We start from the raw sequence: 19,850 nt of genomic DNA, 5'->3' as shown, positions 1-19,850 counted from the left end.
ATTTTAAAATGGGTCCAAATTTTTTTAAACTTTAATATAACCAAAAAAAAATTGGATACTCTTTACAAAATCAAATGTCGATTGATATTATTAAAGTTTTAATAATGTATGCGAAATGTTTTTACTTTTTAGTTCTTATTTTATTTAGTTAAGTTTACCCACATCATGCATTCCTTTTATATTGCAACATGAGGTAATTACATCGTCTCTTATTGCACAAATTAAACCTTAAGAGAACTTTAATAATAATAATAATAATATTGATGCGAAGATAACAAAATCTCAAATGACTATATTTTCATGACGTATGAAGCACAATATATGGTTACATAAGACTTATGATAAGAGCATGTGAATAGTGTTAAAATTGTAAACATTGCAATATTTGTATAATAGAAATAATATTACATTTAAGTTTTTATATGATATATCTAGAATTTCTATTACTTGGTTTTGTATTTTAGGAAACCAACTTGAAAATGGGAGTGCAAAAGCTATTAGAATAAGTACATATTTTACCTTGCCTTGAATTTCATTATTTTTTTTTGCAAAATGGGGATGCAAATGCTCCCCATCAAGGCCACATGCATCCGCCATTGTAAAAAAGTAAGTGTCGAACTACTTCATTTTAGTATTCAATATAAGTTTTGTTGTGATTTTAAACAAATATTCGGATCAAAATTAACATTCTCGGGGCAACCAAAAGGAAAAACATCTTCCACAAATTTCACATCACGAGAGACAAAAAATTCCTTCGTATCAAAGTCAAACAACTTGCACCCCTTTTTCCCAAACAGATACCCCATGAATACACATTTACGACTTCTACTAGCGAATTTATCTCCTTTAGTCTTTTGATTGTGAGCAAAACACAAGCACCCAAAAGTACGAATAGCACCAAATGAAGGAGATTTATCGAAAGAATTTCAAATGGGGTTTTATTTTGTAGGAGTGGAGTTGGGGTTCTATAAATCAAATGAGCTGCAGCTAAAACACATTCACCCTAAAAATAAATAGGCAATTTGGCTTGGAATCTCAAGGCTCTCCCAACATTAAGAATATGTTTGTGTTTTCGCTCTACTCTCCCATTTTGTTAAGCAGTACCCACACACGAGATTTGAAAAATAATTCCAGTTGCAACAAAATAATCAATCAAACAATTAAATTCGGTTCCATTATCAATCTGAACAATTTTAATTGTTTTATTAAATTGTCTATCAACCTTAGCAACAAAAGCCATAAATATCTTAAATACTCCAGTCTTATCAATCAACAAATAAATCCAAGCTACCCGGGAAAAGTCATCAACAATAGTTAAAAAATCACGAGCTCCACATGACGAAACATGTCTATACAGACCCCACAAATCACAATGTATTTTCTCGAAAATTCTAGATGATATATTCTCACTCAAAGGAAACTTGTCTCTGGGATGTTGATCACGAAAACACACCTCACATCCCTTAGCTAGGCTACCTTTATTATTGCAAATATGAGGAAGTAGCTTTACCACTCTTTCCGAAGGATGACCCATTCTTCTATGTCATAGCTCCAAATCTGATGTTGCTTCGATCACAGACACACGTTGCACTTCATCCGGTTTGCTAAAGTAATAAAGTCCGTCTCGTCGAAGCCCGTTCCAATCAGCTCCTTCATTTGGTCCTTTATAGCACACATATATGAATTAAATCGAACAACAACTTTTAATTGATCACTAAGTTGTGAAACGGAAATTAAATTGCAAGTCAAATGTGGCACAAAAAGAACTCCATTGATGGTGATTTTATCTCACAAACGGACCGATCCTTCCAAAGTAGCGAGTACACTATCGCCATTCGGTAACCCAACTGGACATTCAATGTTGTGGGTATCAAATAACCAAGATTTATTGTCGGCAACATGATGATGAGTAGCTCCGGTATCTATAATCCAACAAGTATCTTCAAATTGACGATATAGATGATTTTCGGGAATTTTTGCATTACCCATAATTATAGGTGAAGGGGACGGAGGTGGAAAAAAATTTATCCTGCTCTTGATACCATGAAGAATTCTTATAATCCCGGCCCCCTTTCTCATTAACTTGCTAAGGAATATATAGTACCCTAGAATTAACAATATTCTAGGAAGATAGAATTTGACTAAAATATAAGATAATATATCCTAACAAATATTTCATAAGATAATATAATTCCCAAAAATATATTATACGATATTATCTCATTAGGATCCCATCCTTAATGATCTTCCAAGCATAACCGAACCAACGGCTTTAACCATGACCAGCTTCACCTTCACCCATCCAAACACCAAACTGTTGCACCACCTTAGACCTTGCTTCTGATTTAGCTGGTGCAGGAGAATCCAGAGCTGAATGATCCTCATGAAGATGCATGTCTCCATTCAACTGGAATACATTTTAATTTGGAAGTTAAATGAAAAATGACAGTATCACAGCAAGTTTATTGCTTTAAAACTTGCATAAGGTAAAATCTGTACCTTTTAACAAGATTCCCAATAGGGCAGTTTGAGGGTGGAGGTTTCTTACATTTACCCTCACTCTTAAACTACTAGCTTTTATTTTTTTATTTTTTTACGGCAAAACTACTAGCTTTTATATGCTTGCGTAAAACAATAAAAAAATATTTACATCATTAATTTTAAGCAACAATCTAAATAGCCAAATTTAATGAGTAAAGAATAAAGATAGTCTAATTAAATTAAAATACCAAAAAAAAAAAAAAAAAAAAAACCCTACAAATACAACCTTACGAAAGTCAACAAAAATAAAATTTTAATTGGAAATCTAGCATACAATAAAAAAACATGAAAAATTATAAACAATTTTGTATGCGAAAAAAATGATGAATTAGGTAATATTAACGAGGGAGCCCCAGTTCCTCATTATGAGAAACTTTTGTTTCTCATAGTGGCATTTTGGAAAATAATGTGATATTTTTCACTGGTGGGGACCGCGTATGTGTTATAAATGGGAGCCCCAAATCTTGACACATACCCAATGAGAAACAAGTCACAATAAGAAACAGAGAATTACCCAATATTAACAAGGTTAACATAAAGGTGATAGCGATTGTTGTGGTTAATGGTGGATGGTTAATGGTGTTTTCCATGATAGTACAATGACCATCCTCCTGAATCTAGCAGCCTTTGAGCAATGTCATCTGAAGATAAGTGATTCTGTGATTGCATCATATGTAAGCTTCATGGAATGCTTGTTGAAATCCCCAGAAGATGTAGGCCACCTTCACCGCCATAAAATTATTCTAGGAGATGATGCTCAAGTTGTTGACATGTTCAAGAGCATATCTAAAGAAATGCTAGTGAATGTACATGATGGTTACTATGCAGACCTATCTAGAGAAGTGAATGTTTACTACAACCAGAGAAGAAACAGATGGCGAGCAAGCCTGATTCACAAGTATTTTTATAATCCTTGGGCTATCATCTCACTGGCTGCTGCTATCATTCTATTGTTTCTTACTGCCATACAGAGCTTCTATGCAGTTTATTCTTACCACAGGCCAAATTCTTAGTCTGATAGAAATTATATCCTATGAATTTCTGTGATCATAATATACACTTGTAACAGTTGTAACATTACTTCCTTGTAGCTGATTGAGCATGTAGAACTTGTTATTATCTTTGTAATGCATTTGGATGATTTTACGAAGTGCGGGAAGTAAAAGTTGAAGAGAGGGATTTAGATTGATAATTCTGAATTACATCAGAATAGCCTTCATTTAATGTTCTAGTGCAGTAATTAAGCATGCATACACAACAAAAATACATCAGAATGCCAGTGGAAAATTACTAAATTAATTCAATGAGCTAAAACTAATTAAACCAGTAAGATTTATCAGCAGACATTCTTCTATCCCACATGTAAGTGTATTACTAAAACTCAAAATGAAAAGATGACGGTGTTATTACCAAGTTTCTGGACCAATCTAGCACACAATTCATTTGTATTAACCTTGATGATGGTGAATTGAAGAAGCGAGAGATTGGAATTGAACTGATTGAAATGACCAATGTTACTCACAGAACTCTAGGCGAACAATCAAGAGTGACCGATCTTCTCCAGCAAACTCGTCTAGTTGTTATATTTTTTGTGCTATAAATAGAATGTAAACACACCCATTGTAATTCAAAACTCACTTATCACACAATCAATACTTGAATGTTCTTATCTCGCCACTCATTTTGCATTTCTTCTGTCAGTTTGTCCAAAACAACGTGTCACCAACTGCAGTGGAAATCCCCAAGCTTGGACTTGCATAACTTCACCTTGAAACCCCTGTTGGAATAAAAAAAAAAAACAAAAAACTACAAGTTTAAAAATAAAAGAAATGCCTTGGTATTCGCGGCCATGAATGTCAAGCTCTGTGATGAACACATATAAGCAAATAACGATATCTTATTTCAAAAAGGTCTACTAATTGGTGGTTTGCTGATGTTGGGTTGCAGGGTGCTATATGTGGGTGAAATAATAACCCTTTGAATGGAAAAAAAAATGTTGTTAGTCTTCCTCTAGGCAATGAAATCAATTTTATGATTTTATCACTTTAATCTGATAATTTAGGGAGTAAAATTCCCAAGTTACATATGAAGATTTGATTTTGAAAGATTCATAGGTTTAATAGAATAGTACCTTCATTTTCCAGGGAGTTAGGGGTAGGCAATAGACATAATTTGATAATTGAATAAAGCTTAAGTTTAGTAGCAAGTTAGGGAAAGATTAAACATAAATAAGGAAATCTGATTCCAGACTGATATGTTTGAGTGTGCAATTGCAACTTTTAATAACCAGGTCTGATTATAGCTGCAGTAATAAAACTATTTGCAGAACATGAATGAGTTTTAAACTTTTAATCCTGTAGTACTTCTAAGGTAAGGCAAGTCAGACTTAATCCAATGTGAGTCTTCTTACATTTAGATACGCACGCACATTGCTATAATACTATATCCAGTCTGAATTAGAAATTGATATAGTGAGTGCATAACCCTGTGGTGCAGTGATGCACTACAAACCAACGTGTGTATATGTGACATTCAATCAGAAATATAGTAGTATGGAAACTCTTGTGCATGTTCCTGGTTCAATTCAAATGTTTCTGCATAGACCCCTAGCTTTGTTCCCTAACATGTTTCATCCCATCCTTAATGACACCCACAAAGGTTGATGATGCAAAATAAAAACTTTTAAGGCGTAGGAAGAGAGGTATCTGCATCATGACGAAATGGTTAACAACTTGACAGTTTTAAGGTTACCTATTGGGACTTAATACTCTATCCCCCATGAAAAGTCACATGTGAGTGCCACACATTAATAAAAACAATAGAGAATAAATCACTTTATAAGGCTAACAGGCTACTCCTATAGCAAAATGATTTTGGGATGGACACTGTTATGGTATTATGAATTGGACTATCTCATCACTATGCTCATAACAAATGCAAAAATATCACTCATTACTAATACGTACACGCTGTACAGTTAAACAATCTGGGAAGGGAGCCAAAGATTAAAAGGAAGTAGAATGAAATTAGATTTATTTTTATTTATTTATTTATTTATATATATATATTTTTTAAAGCAAGTACATTCAAGAGAAATTTGTGTGCATAAGATAGACTTACCTTTTTCTCTAGGTTGGGATGATCAGTTAACAGGTGATCACGGGATGCAAGAGAGTCATTGTTTGGGACCTCTTCACTGGTTGCCCCAACGTTTGACTGGCGCAAAGAATAGAATATTTTTTAAGCAGAAGGCATCAAGATATAGGGGGTCAGGGGGATCGATACAATTTTAAGCAGAAGGATGTGAAGCTATAGCCAACGGGTGATATCTTGTCACACAAAAATGAGCTCACATATACAGTTTCTAGTAAAGAAAGTAGTACTCACAGTTGGATCCATTAAATGATGACTGAAAGTACATACAAACTGACATTTTACCTGCATGAGGTTGGATTTCTTCTGGAGAGGAGTTGTAGATCCAGTCGTAGAAGTTGAGAAGCCCCGGGATGCAATTCCAGTTTGACCAATAACCTTGTCGTCACTTTGCTTAACAGTTAATCTCATACCTCCCCCATAATCCTTAGGAAGAGGCCGACCTCTTTCAGCAATCAATTCCTCATCATCCAGTAGAGGAAACCTTGCATTATTGACAAGTCTCCTGGATTCTTCACTCGCTCCACTCTCATCACTTTGGAGGCATGGCCTGAATGGGAGCATAGGGGAAATTTGGGTACTACTACAATTATCAGGCCAACGACCTTGATTATCTTGATTATGACTATAATTCATGGGAGGTTTTGGCGTGATCATGAGCCCACTTTTAATGTTCTTCCAAACACAGCCAAACCACTGGATACAACCAGCTTCACGTTCAAACTCCCAAACACCAATCTGTGGCACCACTACCTTAGACCGTGCTTCTGAATCAGCTGGTGCAGGAGGATCAGGATCCTCATGAAGAAGAATGTCTCCATTCATCTGAAATTCATTTTTGGACACTATTAGCAAATATTTTTTCCAGTCCCATGAGTTATGCACGGTTGGAAGTAAAAATGAAAATTGACAGTATTATTAGCAGGTTTCTTGCTTTTAGTCTAACACAATGGTAAAAAACCGTCCTTCTAACCTTAGGGTTGGGTTATATCCCCAATAGGGAACTTTGAGGGTGAAGCACTGAAGCTCCATACTATCATTAATCTACACTAAATAGACGATAAATTAAAATTAGCTACAGCAAAATGTGGTCATGATAACTACCTGTAATCTATACAGTTAATAAATTCAATCTTACCATTCATAATATTGAGTATTGACCATTGACCATATTCAATTTTTTTAATTTTTTCAATTGTATTACACTTAACAATATCTTTTTTTATCTAATGAAGTATAAAATTTGGATAATTTTACAATCTTCCTATAACATTCATGAGAGACCGAAATAAAAGAACACGGTACAGAAGAGTGAGAAAAGGAAATTAAGCAGAAGGAAATCTTTTTAGCTTCCTGAAAAAATGCAGGGGAAGAGGGGATACAAAATGGGTCAATTTTATTTTTAAGGAAATGGAAAAGATGCAGAAGCTGAAGCCAATGGATGAGATTTGTGTCACACAAAAATGAGTTCACACATACAGTTTCTTGTAATAAAAGTAGTACTCACAGTTGGCTTCATTGAATAAAGGCTGATAAGTACGTATAGACTGACATTTTACCTGCATGGATTTGGATTCCTTCCTAAGCGAAGTTTCAGATCCTTCCGTAGAATTTGGGAGGTCCTGGGATGCAATTCTAATGCCGTCACTTTGCTCAACTGTTGATCTTCTACCTTCCTCATAACTCAGCAGATCATCGGCTCTATCTAGAGGCCGAACTCTTTCAGAAATCCAACCCTCATCCAGTAGAGGAGACCTTGCCTTAGTAAAGGTTTCCTCGTCAGGCAAGGTTTCCTCGTCTTCCCAACTGTCACTAGACGAATATGCATATTCATTGTCGTTGTCTGAGTATATCGTATACCTCCAATAAAATTTATGCTCCATGGAATGACTATCCTTTTTTGAAGGTTTGCAATCATCTGAGTTCAACTGAGGTGCATCAGAAACTTTTGGTGAGACCATGTTTCCAAACTTGTTGTCCATCCAAACATTGTCAAAGCACTGGTTGTAATCAGCTTTGCCTTCACCCTCCTGTACACCAAACTGTAGCATCTTTGACCGTGCTTCTTGTTGTGTTACTGGTTTATCTGGTGCAGAACGATCCTGAGCTGAAGGATCCTCTTGAACCACATCTCCTTTCATCCGGGGTTCATTTTTGGACACTGTAAGAAATCTGTTGTTTACTTTCTGTTTATTTTCAATATAAGTGGTGTAGCCAGCAGTTTTGACTCTATTATCTGAGGCACCAAATTGGAGCACTTTAGATTGCTGTTCCTTTGGATCTGCTCTAGGATCTCCATCTTGAGGGTCATCTGAGTTTATCATCTTTTTTCCTGCAATGTGAAAGTACACAGAGCAGTTTTCTCCACTCTCCCATGAACCAAAATTCGATACTTTGGACTGGAGAGTTTACAAAGCACAAAAGGTGTTAGTGATTTCAGCACTAATCTTCTTTACTGTTCTTTAATCAGAATAAATGACCAAGTATGTCATACGCTGAAAAAATAAGTAAAATACATTAGAATGTCAGGGAAATATTACTTCTCTCTAAAAGAATTCTATGAGCTAAAACAAAGCAGTATGATGTATCAGTAAATTCTCCAAGCCCTGTGAATTTTGCATTGTTGGAAGTTGAATTTAAAGATAACAGTAATACCAAGTTTCTTGTTTAAATATATAAGTGTTTACCAAGCATATTGTACTCAAAGTTTATGTCTTTAATCAGATATAACTAAGTATGAACCTGTTTTAAAAATAGAGTAAACAGATAGAATTTCAAGGCTCTCTTAATACTTGCAGTGGCAAAATGAAGCAATTTTGACTTTAACTTAGCTTGCCTGCTTGTATAACACTTCGTAGAAAAATATGTCAGAAACATTCAAAAAATGAAGTACTCTGTATCATATAATAGCAGCACTTACCTTGAGCCTTACTTGGTCGATTGATGAAATTTGAGGTGTTCCGTCTGCTTCCAGGTGCAAAGATGATTGACTGCTGGAATCATGTATTCCCTTCAGGACAGTTGTTTCAGTACCAGCCATAGAGATAGCAGATTCTCAACTTCAACTCAGCTGAGCTGACTGTATACAGTCTTACAGGATCCGTTTGCAGGGCTGCAAGTTTAACTAAATGTGTTCCTTAGACCTACTCAGCTCTAAAGAGAAACTTTTTGCTGTCATTTTCAAAACCTACCAACTTTGGACTTATTTCCCTCCTTAAAAATCGTGTATGCTAAGGATATTATATCTTAATAGCTAGCACAATTATTGCAACATTAATTAAAAAGACGTGTTGAACTCGAATCTTGATTATTAGTTGAATCGAGTGCAATTAGCCCTACGTGGAAAGGATTTAGCAGGTAAACTCAAAGTTAACTAAGGTGACTAGAGGATTAATGTAGTTTGATCACATGATTCATGACCAATTTCCGTGTTCCAAGGATAAGAAAATTTTGATCATATCTTACTTTGGAAAGTCATTTTACATAAAAATAATAGTTTTGGACATTCTTTGCAAATGTTTACTGATCCTCGCTAAAGATTGACCGGCAACAAAAACCAGAAGGTCCAGAACAGAAGAAAGATGGATCCTCAAGATTCAATACCTCGAGAACAAGAAGAGTGGGTGATATCCTTAAGAAACAAACTCAAGGAAGCCCAACAATATGCTGCTAGAAGACCATGGGAAAAGTGGTGCATATATCGAGTGCCTCGTCGCCTAAGAGATGTCCAAGAGAGCAGGTTTTCCTACGAGCCTCAGACTGTATCCATAGGGCCATACCATAATGGTAGTGAACAAGTTCTAGATATGGATTTCCACAAGTGGGTCACTTTGTACCAGATTCTAGAACGCACAGGTCAGGACCTAAACCTTTACCTTGATACCATCAAAGAAGTTGAAGAACAAGCGCGAGCTTGTTATCAGCAACAAGCCGAGCTCAGCAGCAATAAGTTTGTAGAGATGTTGGTCCTTGATGGTTGCTTCATCCTTGAGCTCTTTCTATTTTATCCGGATAGAGGGACACCAAGCAGCAACCCTATTTTCTCTAATAAGAGAATTGTTGAAGACATGGTGCTAGACATGGTAATGCTGGAAAACCAAATTCCACTTTTCATAATTGACAGGCTACTTAAGCTTATGAACATGGCTGGTAATCCTAATGATGTGCACCTTAAGGACAGCTCTGTTGGTTTAGCTCTGAACATCTTCAATCCTAGATGGCTGACAGGTAATCTTGGAATTTAGTGCTGAATCTCTTCTGAACAATAGAACATAGAGAAATATTAATCTTAGTATGCATCAATATTATCCTCAATTTAAATTTAATTTAATTTTTTATTTTTTTAATTTAGAAGAAGTAAAATATAAATGATATATCTTACTGCAATATATGCATAGAAGCTGTGAGCAACTTCCTTACAAAAAGACTCAAAAAATATCACTGATTTGTCTCATTAAGCATCATAACATATAGTACCAGATACATCTTTTTCTTCATATCCACCTTGACAGGTAAATCTATGTCAAAGAAAGAATTCAATGCATTGAAACTTGAACTCGAGCAAGAAGAGTACCTTCATATCCTTGATGTTTTCAGGCGAAGTTTACTCCATATATTGCCCCAACAGGATACCTCGTACAGGTATGGATTCCAATGGAGGGAATGTGATAAGCTTGTCCCTGGGTCTCTGAAGCAGTGGCTACAGCGCCGACACGCCAATAATGCCCCAGATAGAAATGTAAGGGGTGGACAAGTCATACATAAAGTCACTGAGCTCATAGAGGGAGGAGTAAAATTCAGGAAGCGGAACACCAGTTGTTTTTGGGACATCAGGTTCCAGAGCGGGGTTCTTGAAATTCCTCCAATTTGGATACAAGGTAGTACAATGGCCACCCTCCTGAATGTAACGGCCTTTGAGAGCTGTCATCTGAAGATAAGTGATGCTGTAATTGCATCATATGTGGTCTTCATGGAATGCTTAATAAAATCCCCAGAAGATGTGTGCCACCTTCACCATTGTGGAATCATTCAGCATCTTCTTGGACATGATTCAGAAGTTGTTGACATGTTCAAGAGCATATCTAAAGAAATGTTAGTGGATGCACATGGTGGTTACTATGCAAAATTATCCAAGCAAGTGAATGCTTACTACAACCAGAGAAGAAATAGATGGCGAGCAAGTCTGCTTCACAAGTATTTTTATAATCCTTGGGCTATCATCTCACTGGTTGCTGCTATTATTCTATTGTTTCTTACTGCCATACAGAGCTTCTATAAAGTTTATGCTTACTACAGGCCGAATTCTTAATCTAATACTTCGTAGAAAAAGATATCCTATGAATTTCTGTGATCATGATATGCACTTGTATAGTTGTATGAGTTGCAGTATTACTTCCTTGTAGACGATTGAATATATGTAGAACATGTTATTTCTTTGTAATATATTTGGAAAATCTAATGAACTGAGATTTCAAGAACAGAAATTAGATGTTTAGGAGAGAAATCTATAATAATGATTCTGAAATACAGCAAAATTAAGGATAGAATATCAAGCTTTCGAGTGGCTTAATTCACTCACAGATAAAGCGAAGGGATTGAAGACTGCCCCGCTATTTCTAAGTCTCACGACAGCGCTGATTCTTAACATGAACCTGTCGGCCATTGGTTTCAGCAGCACAGTTCAGTGTGCAGGAATGTTTCAGGTTGCCAAACACAGGATTGTCTGTAAAATTTTTGAAAGATTAAAAGAGATTGGCATGCACAACACAAATACAACAGAATGCCAGAGGAAAATTACTAAAAGAATTCAATGAGCTGAAACCTTATAAAACAGTAAGAGATATCAGCAGACATATTCTTCTAGCCCCAGAGAATTGTACTATTGGAAAGTTAAAATGAAAAGATGACAGTATGGACCAATCTAGCACACAATACATTTGTATTAATCTTGATAATGGTGAATAGAGTCAATGAAGCAAGAGAGGTATCTACATCATGACAACGAGAAGTAAACAACAGCATCACTGTGCTCAAAACAAATGCACAAAGATAACACCTTTATAGTTCATGTAACTTCCCTGACTTCTGCAAATTACTCTTACAGGCTTAAAGCATGCCCGTCTGAAATTAGAGAGAAGAATACAGGATCCTTTGTATAAATCATAAATGGAAACTATATCCTTATTTTGATTAGCCCTCTGGATTCTGAAATCTAGGGAGCCAGTCTAAAGATTCCCTGCAAACCAAGGAAAGCAAGGAAAGCAACATCCAACCTGGGAAGGGAGCAAAAATTAGTTTTCCTGAGGTTTTGAAGCAAGTAAATTCAAGACAGTGTATGCATAAGATACTAAACTTACGTTTTTCTCTTGGTTTTTAATTTGACCAACACCCTTGCCATCTTGCTGATCATTGCCCCTGTCTACTTCATCCATCCAATCATCATCTAGTAGAGGATACTTTGTCGCCAATATTGGCCAGCAGGAACCCCCATAATTTCCCCTCTGAGAGGCCCTCTCAGTCTCACAGCATACGTCTTTGTTCATCAGGGGTTCACTTTTGACCCTGTGATATTGTTAAAATAAGTGGTGTAGCCAACTTTGTCTTGATTATTTAAGGCACCAAACTGGGGGACTTCAGATTGCTGTTCCTTTGAATCTGCTCCAGGGTATCCATCTAGAGGGTCAACTGGGTCTATCATCTGTCCCTTATTCTTCTGCTCATTTGCATTGTCAAAGCACACCGTCCAGTTTTCTCCACCCTCCGATGAACCAAACATCGATACTTTAGACTGGAGAGTTTACAAAGCACAAGAGGTGTTAGAGATTTCAGGATTTCAGCACTTGTCTTCTTTCTTGTTTCTTTCTCAGAGTAGATGTCTAAGTTCGTCATACACATACAAATATTGAAAGATATCAAAATGTCAGGGAAAAATTACTTCTACGTTAAGATTGTATGAGCTCAAACAAAACCAGAATGACATTTCAGAAAATTCTCCTAGCCCGTGACTTATTTATATGTAAAGATAACTGTTACACTCAGTATTTTGTTGAAATCTAGCATAAAATTCACTAGGGATGATAGAGTATATAAACCAATTGTGGGCTTTAACCTAACGCTTAAGCCTTTGATTGAGTTGGTCCTTTAACATTATATTAGAGCCAACGTGACACAAAGGTCACGGGTTCAAATCTCATCCACGTGATATAGTAAATAAACCAATTATGGGCTTCAAGCCTTCAACTATCAGCATAAGAACAAAATATTTTACCAAATCCATCATACTTACAAATTTCTCACCTGATATACTCCGTATCATTTATTTATACCAAATAACCTATGCCAATAACCGTCTATCTGTATTCCTCATAGAACCAGCAACAAGTTCAAACATGAACCTGCTTTTCAATCTAAGAGTTAACAGACAGTTTTTTTAAGGTTCTCTTAGTACTTTAGATTTGTAAGAGAGAAATTTAGATTTATAGTTCTGAATTACAGCAAAAATAAAGGATAGAATGTAAAGCTTTCGAGTGGCCTGATTACTACCAAGAGTAGACTAAGCTAAGGCAACAATTTCATATTATGGATGCTTCTCTCTTTGCCTACTCTCCCTTATTTATAGCATTTTCTGAATCTCATTCCTTCTATTAACTTCCTCCTCCAAGTACCAGCATCAGTAAATTGCACTATCTAGAAATCTAGAATGCCCTTCCCCTTAGGCCAATCCCTAATGACCAATTAAAATAGTCAATTAACCTATCACTTAAAACATGAAACTGTTGGCCATTAGTTTCAGCAGCACAGTTCAGTGAGCCGGAATATTTTTTAGGTTGCAGATAGTCAAACCTAGGGCTACTTGTAAAAATATTTGGAAGGCAAGTCAAAGAGTTGGCAGCATACTGATGTTTACAGTGTGATTTGCTGTTATATTTGCGTGGAGAAATCTAAATCTTGGTTGACTTATAATGATTACACACCAATAGATGGATGCAAGATACCGGGATCATGTACTAAGCCCTGAGTTGCTTAATAATAACAAATAGCTACCATGATTAAATACTAAATATGTAAGTAACTCAAGAATCAGAAACAAAAGTACAGGACCTTAATTGCTTGATCAACCTCAAATCTAATTTTGACATACTGTGAAATAAAACTGGATTTACCTTCCACACGGCCACAACAAATGCAGCAGCAGACACCATACACCAGCATAACAGAAAGTGATGAGCATTGACTGGATTCTCGGTATAGGCTGCGCCTCCAGATGTCACTCAAGCAGTGCATATACATGGAGATACATAGACAGTTACACTGCATTACATTGTGGTACCAAAATCCCCATCTCAGGAACCTGCAAATACATATAAATTGGAGACACTTTTATCTTCCCATATGATTATTATCCAATAAACAAATTTGAACATTGCACATATTTAATGCAGACCTCATTCTACTGTCTTACAGCCCTAATCCTGAAGACACCCAATTACTCGAACCCGGAACATCCTCAGTAAATGTTGCCATATTTGAACAAAGTAGGGAGTATGAGTGTATGACATATAAAAAAAGATGGAACTACACATACTCACACATTGACATGGTTCTGGCTGTCAAAATTCCTAAAGTTAGGATCAGATTAAACCTCAGATTGGTTGAATTTGGGTTAGAAGACATAAAATTCAAATGGTGATCACTGATCAGGTGCAAAACTTGTGTACTTTGAATCTTTCAGTTAGGCATTTTGTCGAACAGGTGGTGTGCAACTGTGCATTCTCTTTCCTGAGCTTTTTTAAATCATATGGTATTTTCTCAAATCAGATGTTACCCAATACAGATTACAGAGTATCTATGTTTTTTGGTATTTAAAAAATAAAAAATAAAAAATAAAAATTAAAATAAAAATTAAAACTTCTTATAAAAATGAAATGTTTTATTTAAATTATTTACTTTATCTTTTAAAGCATCAAATGTCGATATGTCCGAGTGGTTAAGGAGACAGACTTGAAATCTGTTGGGCTTCGCCCGCGCAGGTTCGAACCCTGCTGTCGACGAATCTATTTTTTAAAACTGCAAAAGTCCATCATTTTTAAATTATTGCTTTTAAATAAATGGATTAAATTAACTTTTTTCTAGTACGTAAGAGTTTAAAAACGTCTTTAACCATTCATACTTTGAGAAAAGTTTGGAATTGTCAAATACGAGTAGCCAAAATGTTTTTTTTTTAGGGTATGTCACCCTATAATCAAAAGCCTATTAGACTCTGACTAATCTGGATTTGAGTCAAAATATAAAACTGTTGAAGAAAAAACTCTCCCAATGAATATTGTTGTACTCTAAGAGCTTTGTATTCTGAAATCTTGAACTCGAGACTTCTAGTTAAGATAAAAACAACTTCCTTACTAGTTATCCAATGATTTAACCACTTGTTCGTAGCAAAAAAGTGAATGCTCATAACAAGTCATCTTGAAAGTTAGTGATGATGAGGTTAATTATCATCTCCAAACTTCAGGATTATGTCTTGTTTACAATTTACAAACTTGATTGTTGTATTTAGCAATGATACATGCTTGTTCATGTTGGCAAGGCGATAAGTGATTATATGCAAAAGAATTGTAGGGCGTAATAGAGCGAAATAGAGAGCTCATTCTACATCTAAATGCTGCATTTCTTTTTACTTGGTGCTACTTTCCTTTCCCTCATATTCAGTTAGCCTAAACAGTTAGCCACAGTATCTTTTTCACTTTGTGGCGCATTATCACTAGTTATCTGGGGCTTTTAATTAGTTTGTGCGCGATACATACAATTGTACAAGACACTGTGAAGGATTGACAACTCTCAATGTGCAGTCGTGCAAGTTAGCAGGAAGACGCGAGGCAACCATGCCATGCTGACATGGTCTGACAGTTCTACAATGTTCAGGCCAAGCAAGAAGGATATTTCAGTGGATAAGTTGGAAAGTCATAGACCATGAAAATATTTCATTGAGCCTCAAGAAGTTTGCTTCAAATTTATGCATAATAAGATTGTTACAACTAACAAATGGAAGCTCAAAGTCTACTTCAAAACATATACCAACAACTTCAAAGAATATTAATCATATGGGATCCTTCAAAAGAATAAATAATGAACCCAAACCCGAAAGCATAGACTAAAGTTATCAATTACACCATTGAATCCCCACCCATCCCCAAAAAGAAAAAGAAAAGCACACATAGAAACACCCATTGTCAGAAAATCATTCCTGTTCTTCAAAACTCTTTTTTTGGCTCTTTGACATATGAACAAGCCAATTTGTAGCTCATAAGAGTCATTACCACCCAAGACTATCCAAGCCCTTAGGCCTTCGTCGTATAATTGGATTAACAACTAGACAGCGTTCTTTATCCAAAAAAACAACTAAAGCAACCTCCCTTCTGTAAAACCAGAAACAAAAGTAAATTAGCGAGCATAATAAAACAAATCCTTTAGACTGCAGTTGAGTACATGATGCAATATTAACCTTTCTCTCTGGTGATCTCTGATGTTGCTGGTTATGGCGTTGTGGAATGTTCGAGTTGAGGGGTGTGTTCCTCTCCTCTTTAGCCCTTGTGAAAGCACCCGTAAAACCCTCAGCTTGCTGAGGATCAGTGTTCCAGACACCCCATGCTGGAATTGCTGTCCCTCTATCTGGCTGTTAAAGGTTTTAACACGAAGTTATTAGTAACACAATTTTTATTTTTCTGACAATAAAGAAAGCAAAGATCATTTGATGGAGAAAATAGATAGTGAAAAATGGAGTACACTTACAGTTTGATTTCCTCGACCAGCTGGAGGTCTTTGCTGAAGCCTGCCTCCTTTCTGATGAATAGGTGAATGACCCCCAGGATTTTGTTTTCCAATTCTCTGAGGAGTTTCATTCATAGAAGAATTGGACCCTCTACTTGCATTTCTCAACTGATGATCATCTGCCTTAATTTTAGTCCCAGCAGCAGAAGAAGGCCGAGCTCTATTGTTAACATCTCGGTTGAGCTGGGGCTCCACAGGGTCTGGTACAGGCCCTGCAGTCTTATTTTTCCAAGCATTTTCAAAATAAGCGGTGTATGCACCGTTTTCTCCCTCATTCCAATCACCAAACTGAGGCACTTTAGAACGGCCCTCTTTAGCTGGAGGTTCACTTACACCACGAGGTGCATCAGAAGAAGGTTCTGGTGTGACAGTACGCCCATTTCTATTGTTCTTCCTAACATTTTCAAAGCTCTGGGTATAACCACCTTCCCAAGCACCAAACGGTGGCACCTTTGCCCGTGATTCTTGTTTTGGTTCTGATTTAGATGGTGCAGGACGAGCCTGAGCAGGAGGATCCTTACGAGGATGCATGTCTCGGTTCATCTGGGGCTCATTCACTGATGCTGTGGGCTCACCGTTCTTGGTTTTTCGTTTATTTTCAAAATACTCGGTGTAGGCAACATTTTCTCCATTTTCCCAGGCACCAAATTCTGGGGCTTTAGATTGCTGTCCTTTAGGTTCTGCTTTAGAAGCTGGAGCTGGGCCTCCGTTTTGTGGAAACATATCAGGATTGTCTTGAGGGTCATTCGGGTTTATTATCTGACCATTATTCTTCTTCTTTCGTGCATTGTCAAAGAAAACTGTGTAGTTTTCTCCACCCTCCCATGCACCAAATTTCGGTACTTTAGACTGCTGACGTTAGAAAGCACAAGAGGTAATAAGTATGATAACAACACAAAACTTCATTCTTTAGTTACAGTAAGTAGTCTATTACACAACCAAATTTGTCAAACAAACCAACTATAAATCAGAACACAAGAAGAAGAAAGGTAATAATACAAATTTGGGTTCAATTCATTCAGCACGCATTTCACATCAAGTGATCTTAATAAGAACACTACATGTAACTGAAAACATGTACCACTAATTTACAGCATGAACCACACTTGTGCAAAAGAGTGTCATAACTGATTAAGTCATTAGCCACTCGAAAAAACTCATTTGATCCTTTACCGAGTCCAAGTTAAGGAGTTTGTATTAGAAGGAAAAGAGTTATTTGTTCATGTTACATCAATATTGCCAAAATATTTGATGAAACAGCTATCTGTTCCTGGAATCTGAAGACATAATGCATTTAAATAACGATCAGTTGCTCAGTATCACTATCTTCGGCCTCTTTGTAAAATATGGTTAAGCATTTTCAACTTTATTGTGAAACAGAATGCAAACTTTAGCACTATGATGTTGACATGTACACAACTTAATAGGATCTCAGTCATCTCACAAAACAACCAAATAGGGTTAAAATTTTACAAGATACTTCGTAGTAAAGGGCTCTAGTAGCATCAATCAATACTACATCTGACAACCAAAGATCCCAACATCAAAAATAACCAAAGTCAATATTTCCAAAAATGCAATGTCCAAGAAAAATCTCTTATGGTGGAATAAACAAGTATTACTTAAAGCGTGTACTCTGATTAAGACGTTACACAATTAAGGAGATCAAAACCATATGAAAAGCCAAAAGGGGTGATGATTTTTCAAGGCAATATTTATTGCTGCTAAGATAACATAAGTTGACGCACTATAAACTGAATTTGACTTTGCTAATGTTAATGACATCTCTAAAAATCCTTTACATTAAAATCATTCAAATCTTACCTTGAAAAGATACCAATACTATAATCAAGCAATGATATCAAAACTATAATTAGTATTTAGTACATAAACTATAATATAAATTAGTTGGAGCTATATAATTACAACTTTGCAAGTATTGCAAGTACAATGTTTTAATCACAAAATCTCCAAAATCAGTAATGCCAAATTTACAAGATTATTGCAAATAATTCATAATCATAAACAAAGAACTGATAATGATTGCAATTTCAAACCCAATTCAGTCAACAAACTATGAACAGAGCAACATAATTTCCTTGATCTTCCACCATCCAAAAACACCCAAAAAACGTTCATATTATCTAAATCAATAAACCCACAAAAATCCCAGAAAACTCAATCAAAAACCAAGAAAAAAACACAAAATTTGAAAAGTCAAAGCATTAGTAAAAGAATAAGAAACTTACAGCCATTGAAGCAGCAAACTTTGGAATGAAACACCTAAGATATCAGAGGATAATGAGAAAGAATAATGAAAATCAGAGAAAACTTAGGAGTAATTTTGAAGAAAGAACAATAATTGGAGTAATTAAGGAAGAAGAAGAAAATGGTGAGAGGGTGGGTATGAAGAAAATGCAAATGGAGGTATTATATATATTATAGTAGTGTACAATTTGTTGTGAGCATTGACTTGGTTTACACAACTGTATAATATTTGACAATTCTTCTAATTGTTTGTTTCTTTGTTTCTTTTAATACATACCCTTACCTAAAGTCATTCTAAGTCTAGTCTGGCAATGACTGCTTCATCTTAGCTACAGGACAGTGCCCGTACAACGTTTGAGCACGGCTATTCACTTAGAAATTGAGAGATGGAACAAAGTACTTAGTTGCGCCATGCAACCATATTCGTTTCAAAATATATATATGGAGTATTTTAGTTAAGATTAAACATAAGCAAGTAAATACATATTAAAATTGTCTCAATGTATAATTTAAAAAAAAAATTAAAAAAAAAACAATTTTTTATTATTATTATTTATGGAACATAATAATTATCATATATATTATTGATCAAATAATTGTGTAATTGTGTTAGCAAATTTAACAATTAAAATGGGACAATTATTTTGAAACAAACGGAATATTATTATTGTTTTGTTAGTGGTGGATTTATTTCTCTAATAAAAGTTTGAAACCCCTTAATCTTATGATCAAGCCATAGATAATTCATTAATATACTACTCGTATAAGACATTAAAAGCTCACTCAATCGTTCCTCAAACTTAAGAATTGTGTTACTTCTAAAATAGAAAATCACCTATTGTAATTGTAAATTTGTGAGGTTTTACTCAACCAAAGACAAACATTTACGCTACGATAATGTTTTATACTCTTCTTTGATACAGTTGACTCATGTCTAAAATCACATTCATGTTGTCTCCATGTATAATCTAAACATTTAAAAAGTTTTTGATTGCAAATGACACTTTTTTTGTTGTTTAACTAATAGGGGAAGAAAAAGAAAAAAAAAATAAAAAATCGTATGG

The 19,850-nt window shown here is 35.5% G+C and overlaps 3 protein-coding genes, 1 long non-coding RNA gene and 1 other non-coding gene across 7 annotated transcripts; 2 read left to right on the top strand and 3 right to left on the bottom strand.

Moving 5' to 3' along the window:
- Positions 1-3,701: 3,701 nt before the first annotated feature.
- LOC110687754 lies at positions 3,702-8,864 on the bottom strand. 2 transcript variants are annotated; one of them, XM_021864383.1, is made up of 5 exons: positions 8,615-8,864; positions 7,254-8,093; positions 5,980-6,519; positions 5,662-5,757; positions 3,702-4,318 (listed from the first exon to the last, which is right to left on the bottom strand). In XM_021864383.1, exons 1-5 carry the CDS (start codon positions 8,732-8,734, stop codon positions 4,220-4,222), a joined length of 1,695 nt encoding a protein of 564 aa, XP_021720075.1. In that variant the 5' UTR covers positions 8,735-8,864; the 3' UTR covers positions 3,702-4,219. The 2 variants fall into 2 exon arrangements, with proteins under 2 accessions (XP_021720075.1, XP_021720076.1); XM_021864384.1 differs by having other exon boundaries at positions 7,254-8,189; positions 8,615-8,698.
- A 155-nt stretch (positions 8,865-9,019) lies between these two features.
- LOC110687756 (UPF0481 protein At3g47200-like) lies at positions 9,020-11,177 on the top strand. Its single transcript, XM_021864385.1, has 2 exons — positions 9,020-9,921; positions 10,206-11,177. Exons 1-2 carry the CDS (start codon positions 9,276-9,278, stop codon positions 11,000-11,002), a joined length of 1,443 nt encoding a protein of 480 aa, XP_021720077.1. The 5' UTR covers positions 9,020-9,275; the 3' UTR covers positions 11,003-11,177.
- On the bottom strand, positions 10,687-14,531 carry LOC110687757. Its single transcript, XR_002504466.1, has 5 exons — positions 14,138-14,531; positions 13,857-14,044; positions 12,051-12,481; positions 11,273-11,966; positions 10,687-10,775 (listed from the first exon to the last, which is right to left on the bottom strand). It is a non-coding gene; the product is annotated as an uncharacterized LOC110687757 (long non-coding RNA).
- Positions 14,532-14,662: 131 nt separating this feature from the next.
- On the top strand, positions 14,663-14,744 carry TRNAS-UGA. The gene has a single exon. It is a non-coding gene; the product is annotated as a tRNA-Ser (tRNA).
- Positions 14,745-15,639: 895 nt separating this feature from the next.
- Positions 15,640-18,942, bottom strand: LOC110687753 (RPM1-interacting protein 4-like). 2 transcript variants are annotated; one of them, XM_021864381.1, is made up of 4 exons: positions 18,768-18,942; positions 16,480-17,370; positions 16,193-16,363; positions 15,640-16,106 (listed from the first exon to the last, which is right to left on the bottom strand). In XM_021864381.1, the coding sequence occupies exons 1-4, from the start codon at positions 18,771-18,773 to the stop codon at positions 16,074-16,076; spliced, it is 1,101 nt and encodes a 366-aa protein (XP_021720073.1). In that variant the 5' UTR covers positions 18,774-18,942; the 3' UTR covers positions 15,640-16,073. The 2 variants fall into 2 exon arrangements, with proteins under 2 accessions (XP_021720073.1, XP_021720074.1); XM_021864382.1 differs by having other exon boundaries at positions 16,480-17,367.
- Positions 18,943-19,850: the final 908 nt, after the last annotated feature.

Source organism: Chenopodium quinoa, unplaced genomic scaffold (genome assembly GCF_001683475.1).
Source record: "Chenopodium quinoa cultivar QQ74 unplaced genomic scaffold, ASM168347v1, whole genome shotgun sequence".
Classification (NCBI taxonomy): Eukaryota; Viridiplantae; Streptophyta; class Magnoliopsida; order Caryophyllales; family Amaranthaceae; genus Chenopodium; species Chenopodium quinoa.
This window is presented reverse-complemented; position numbering and strand designations above follow the sequence as displayed.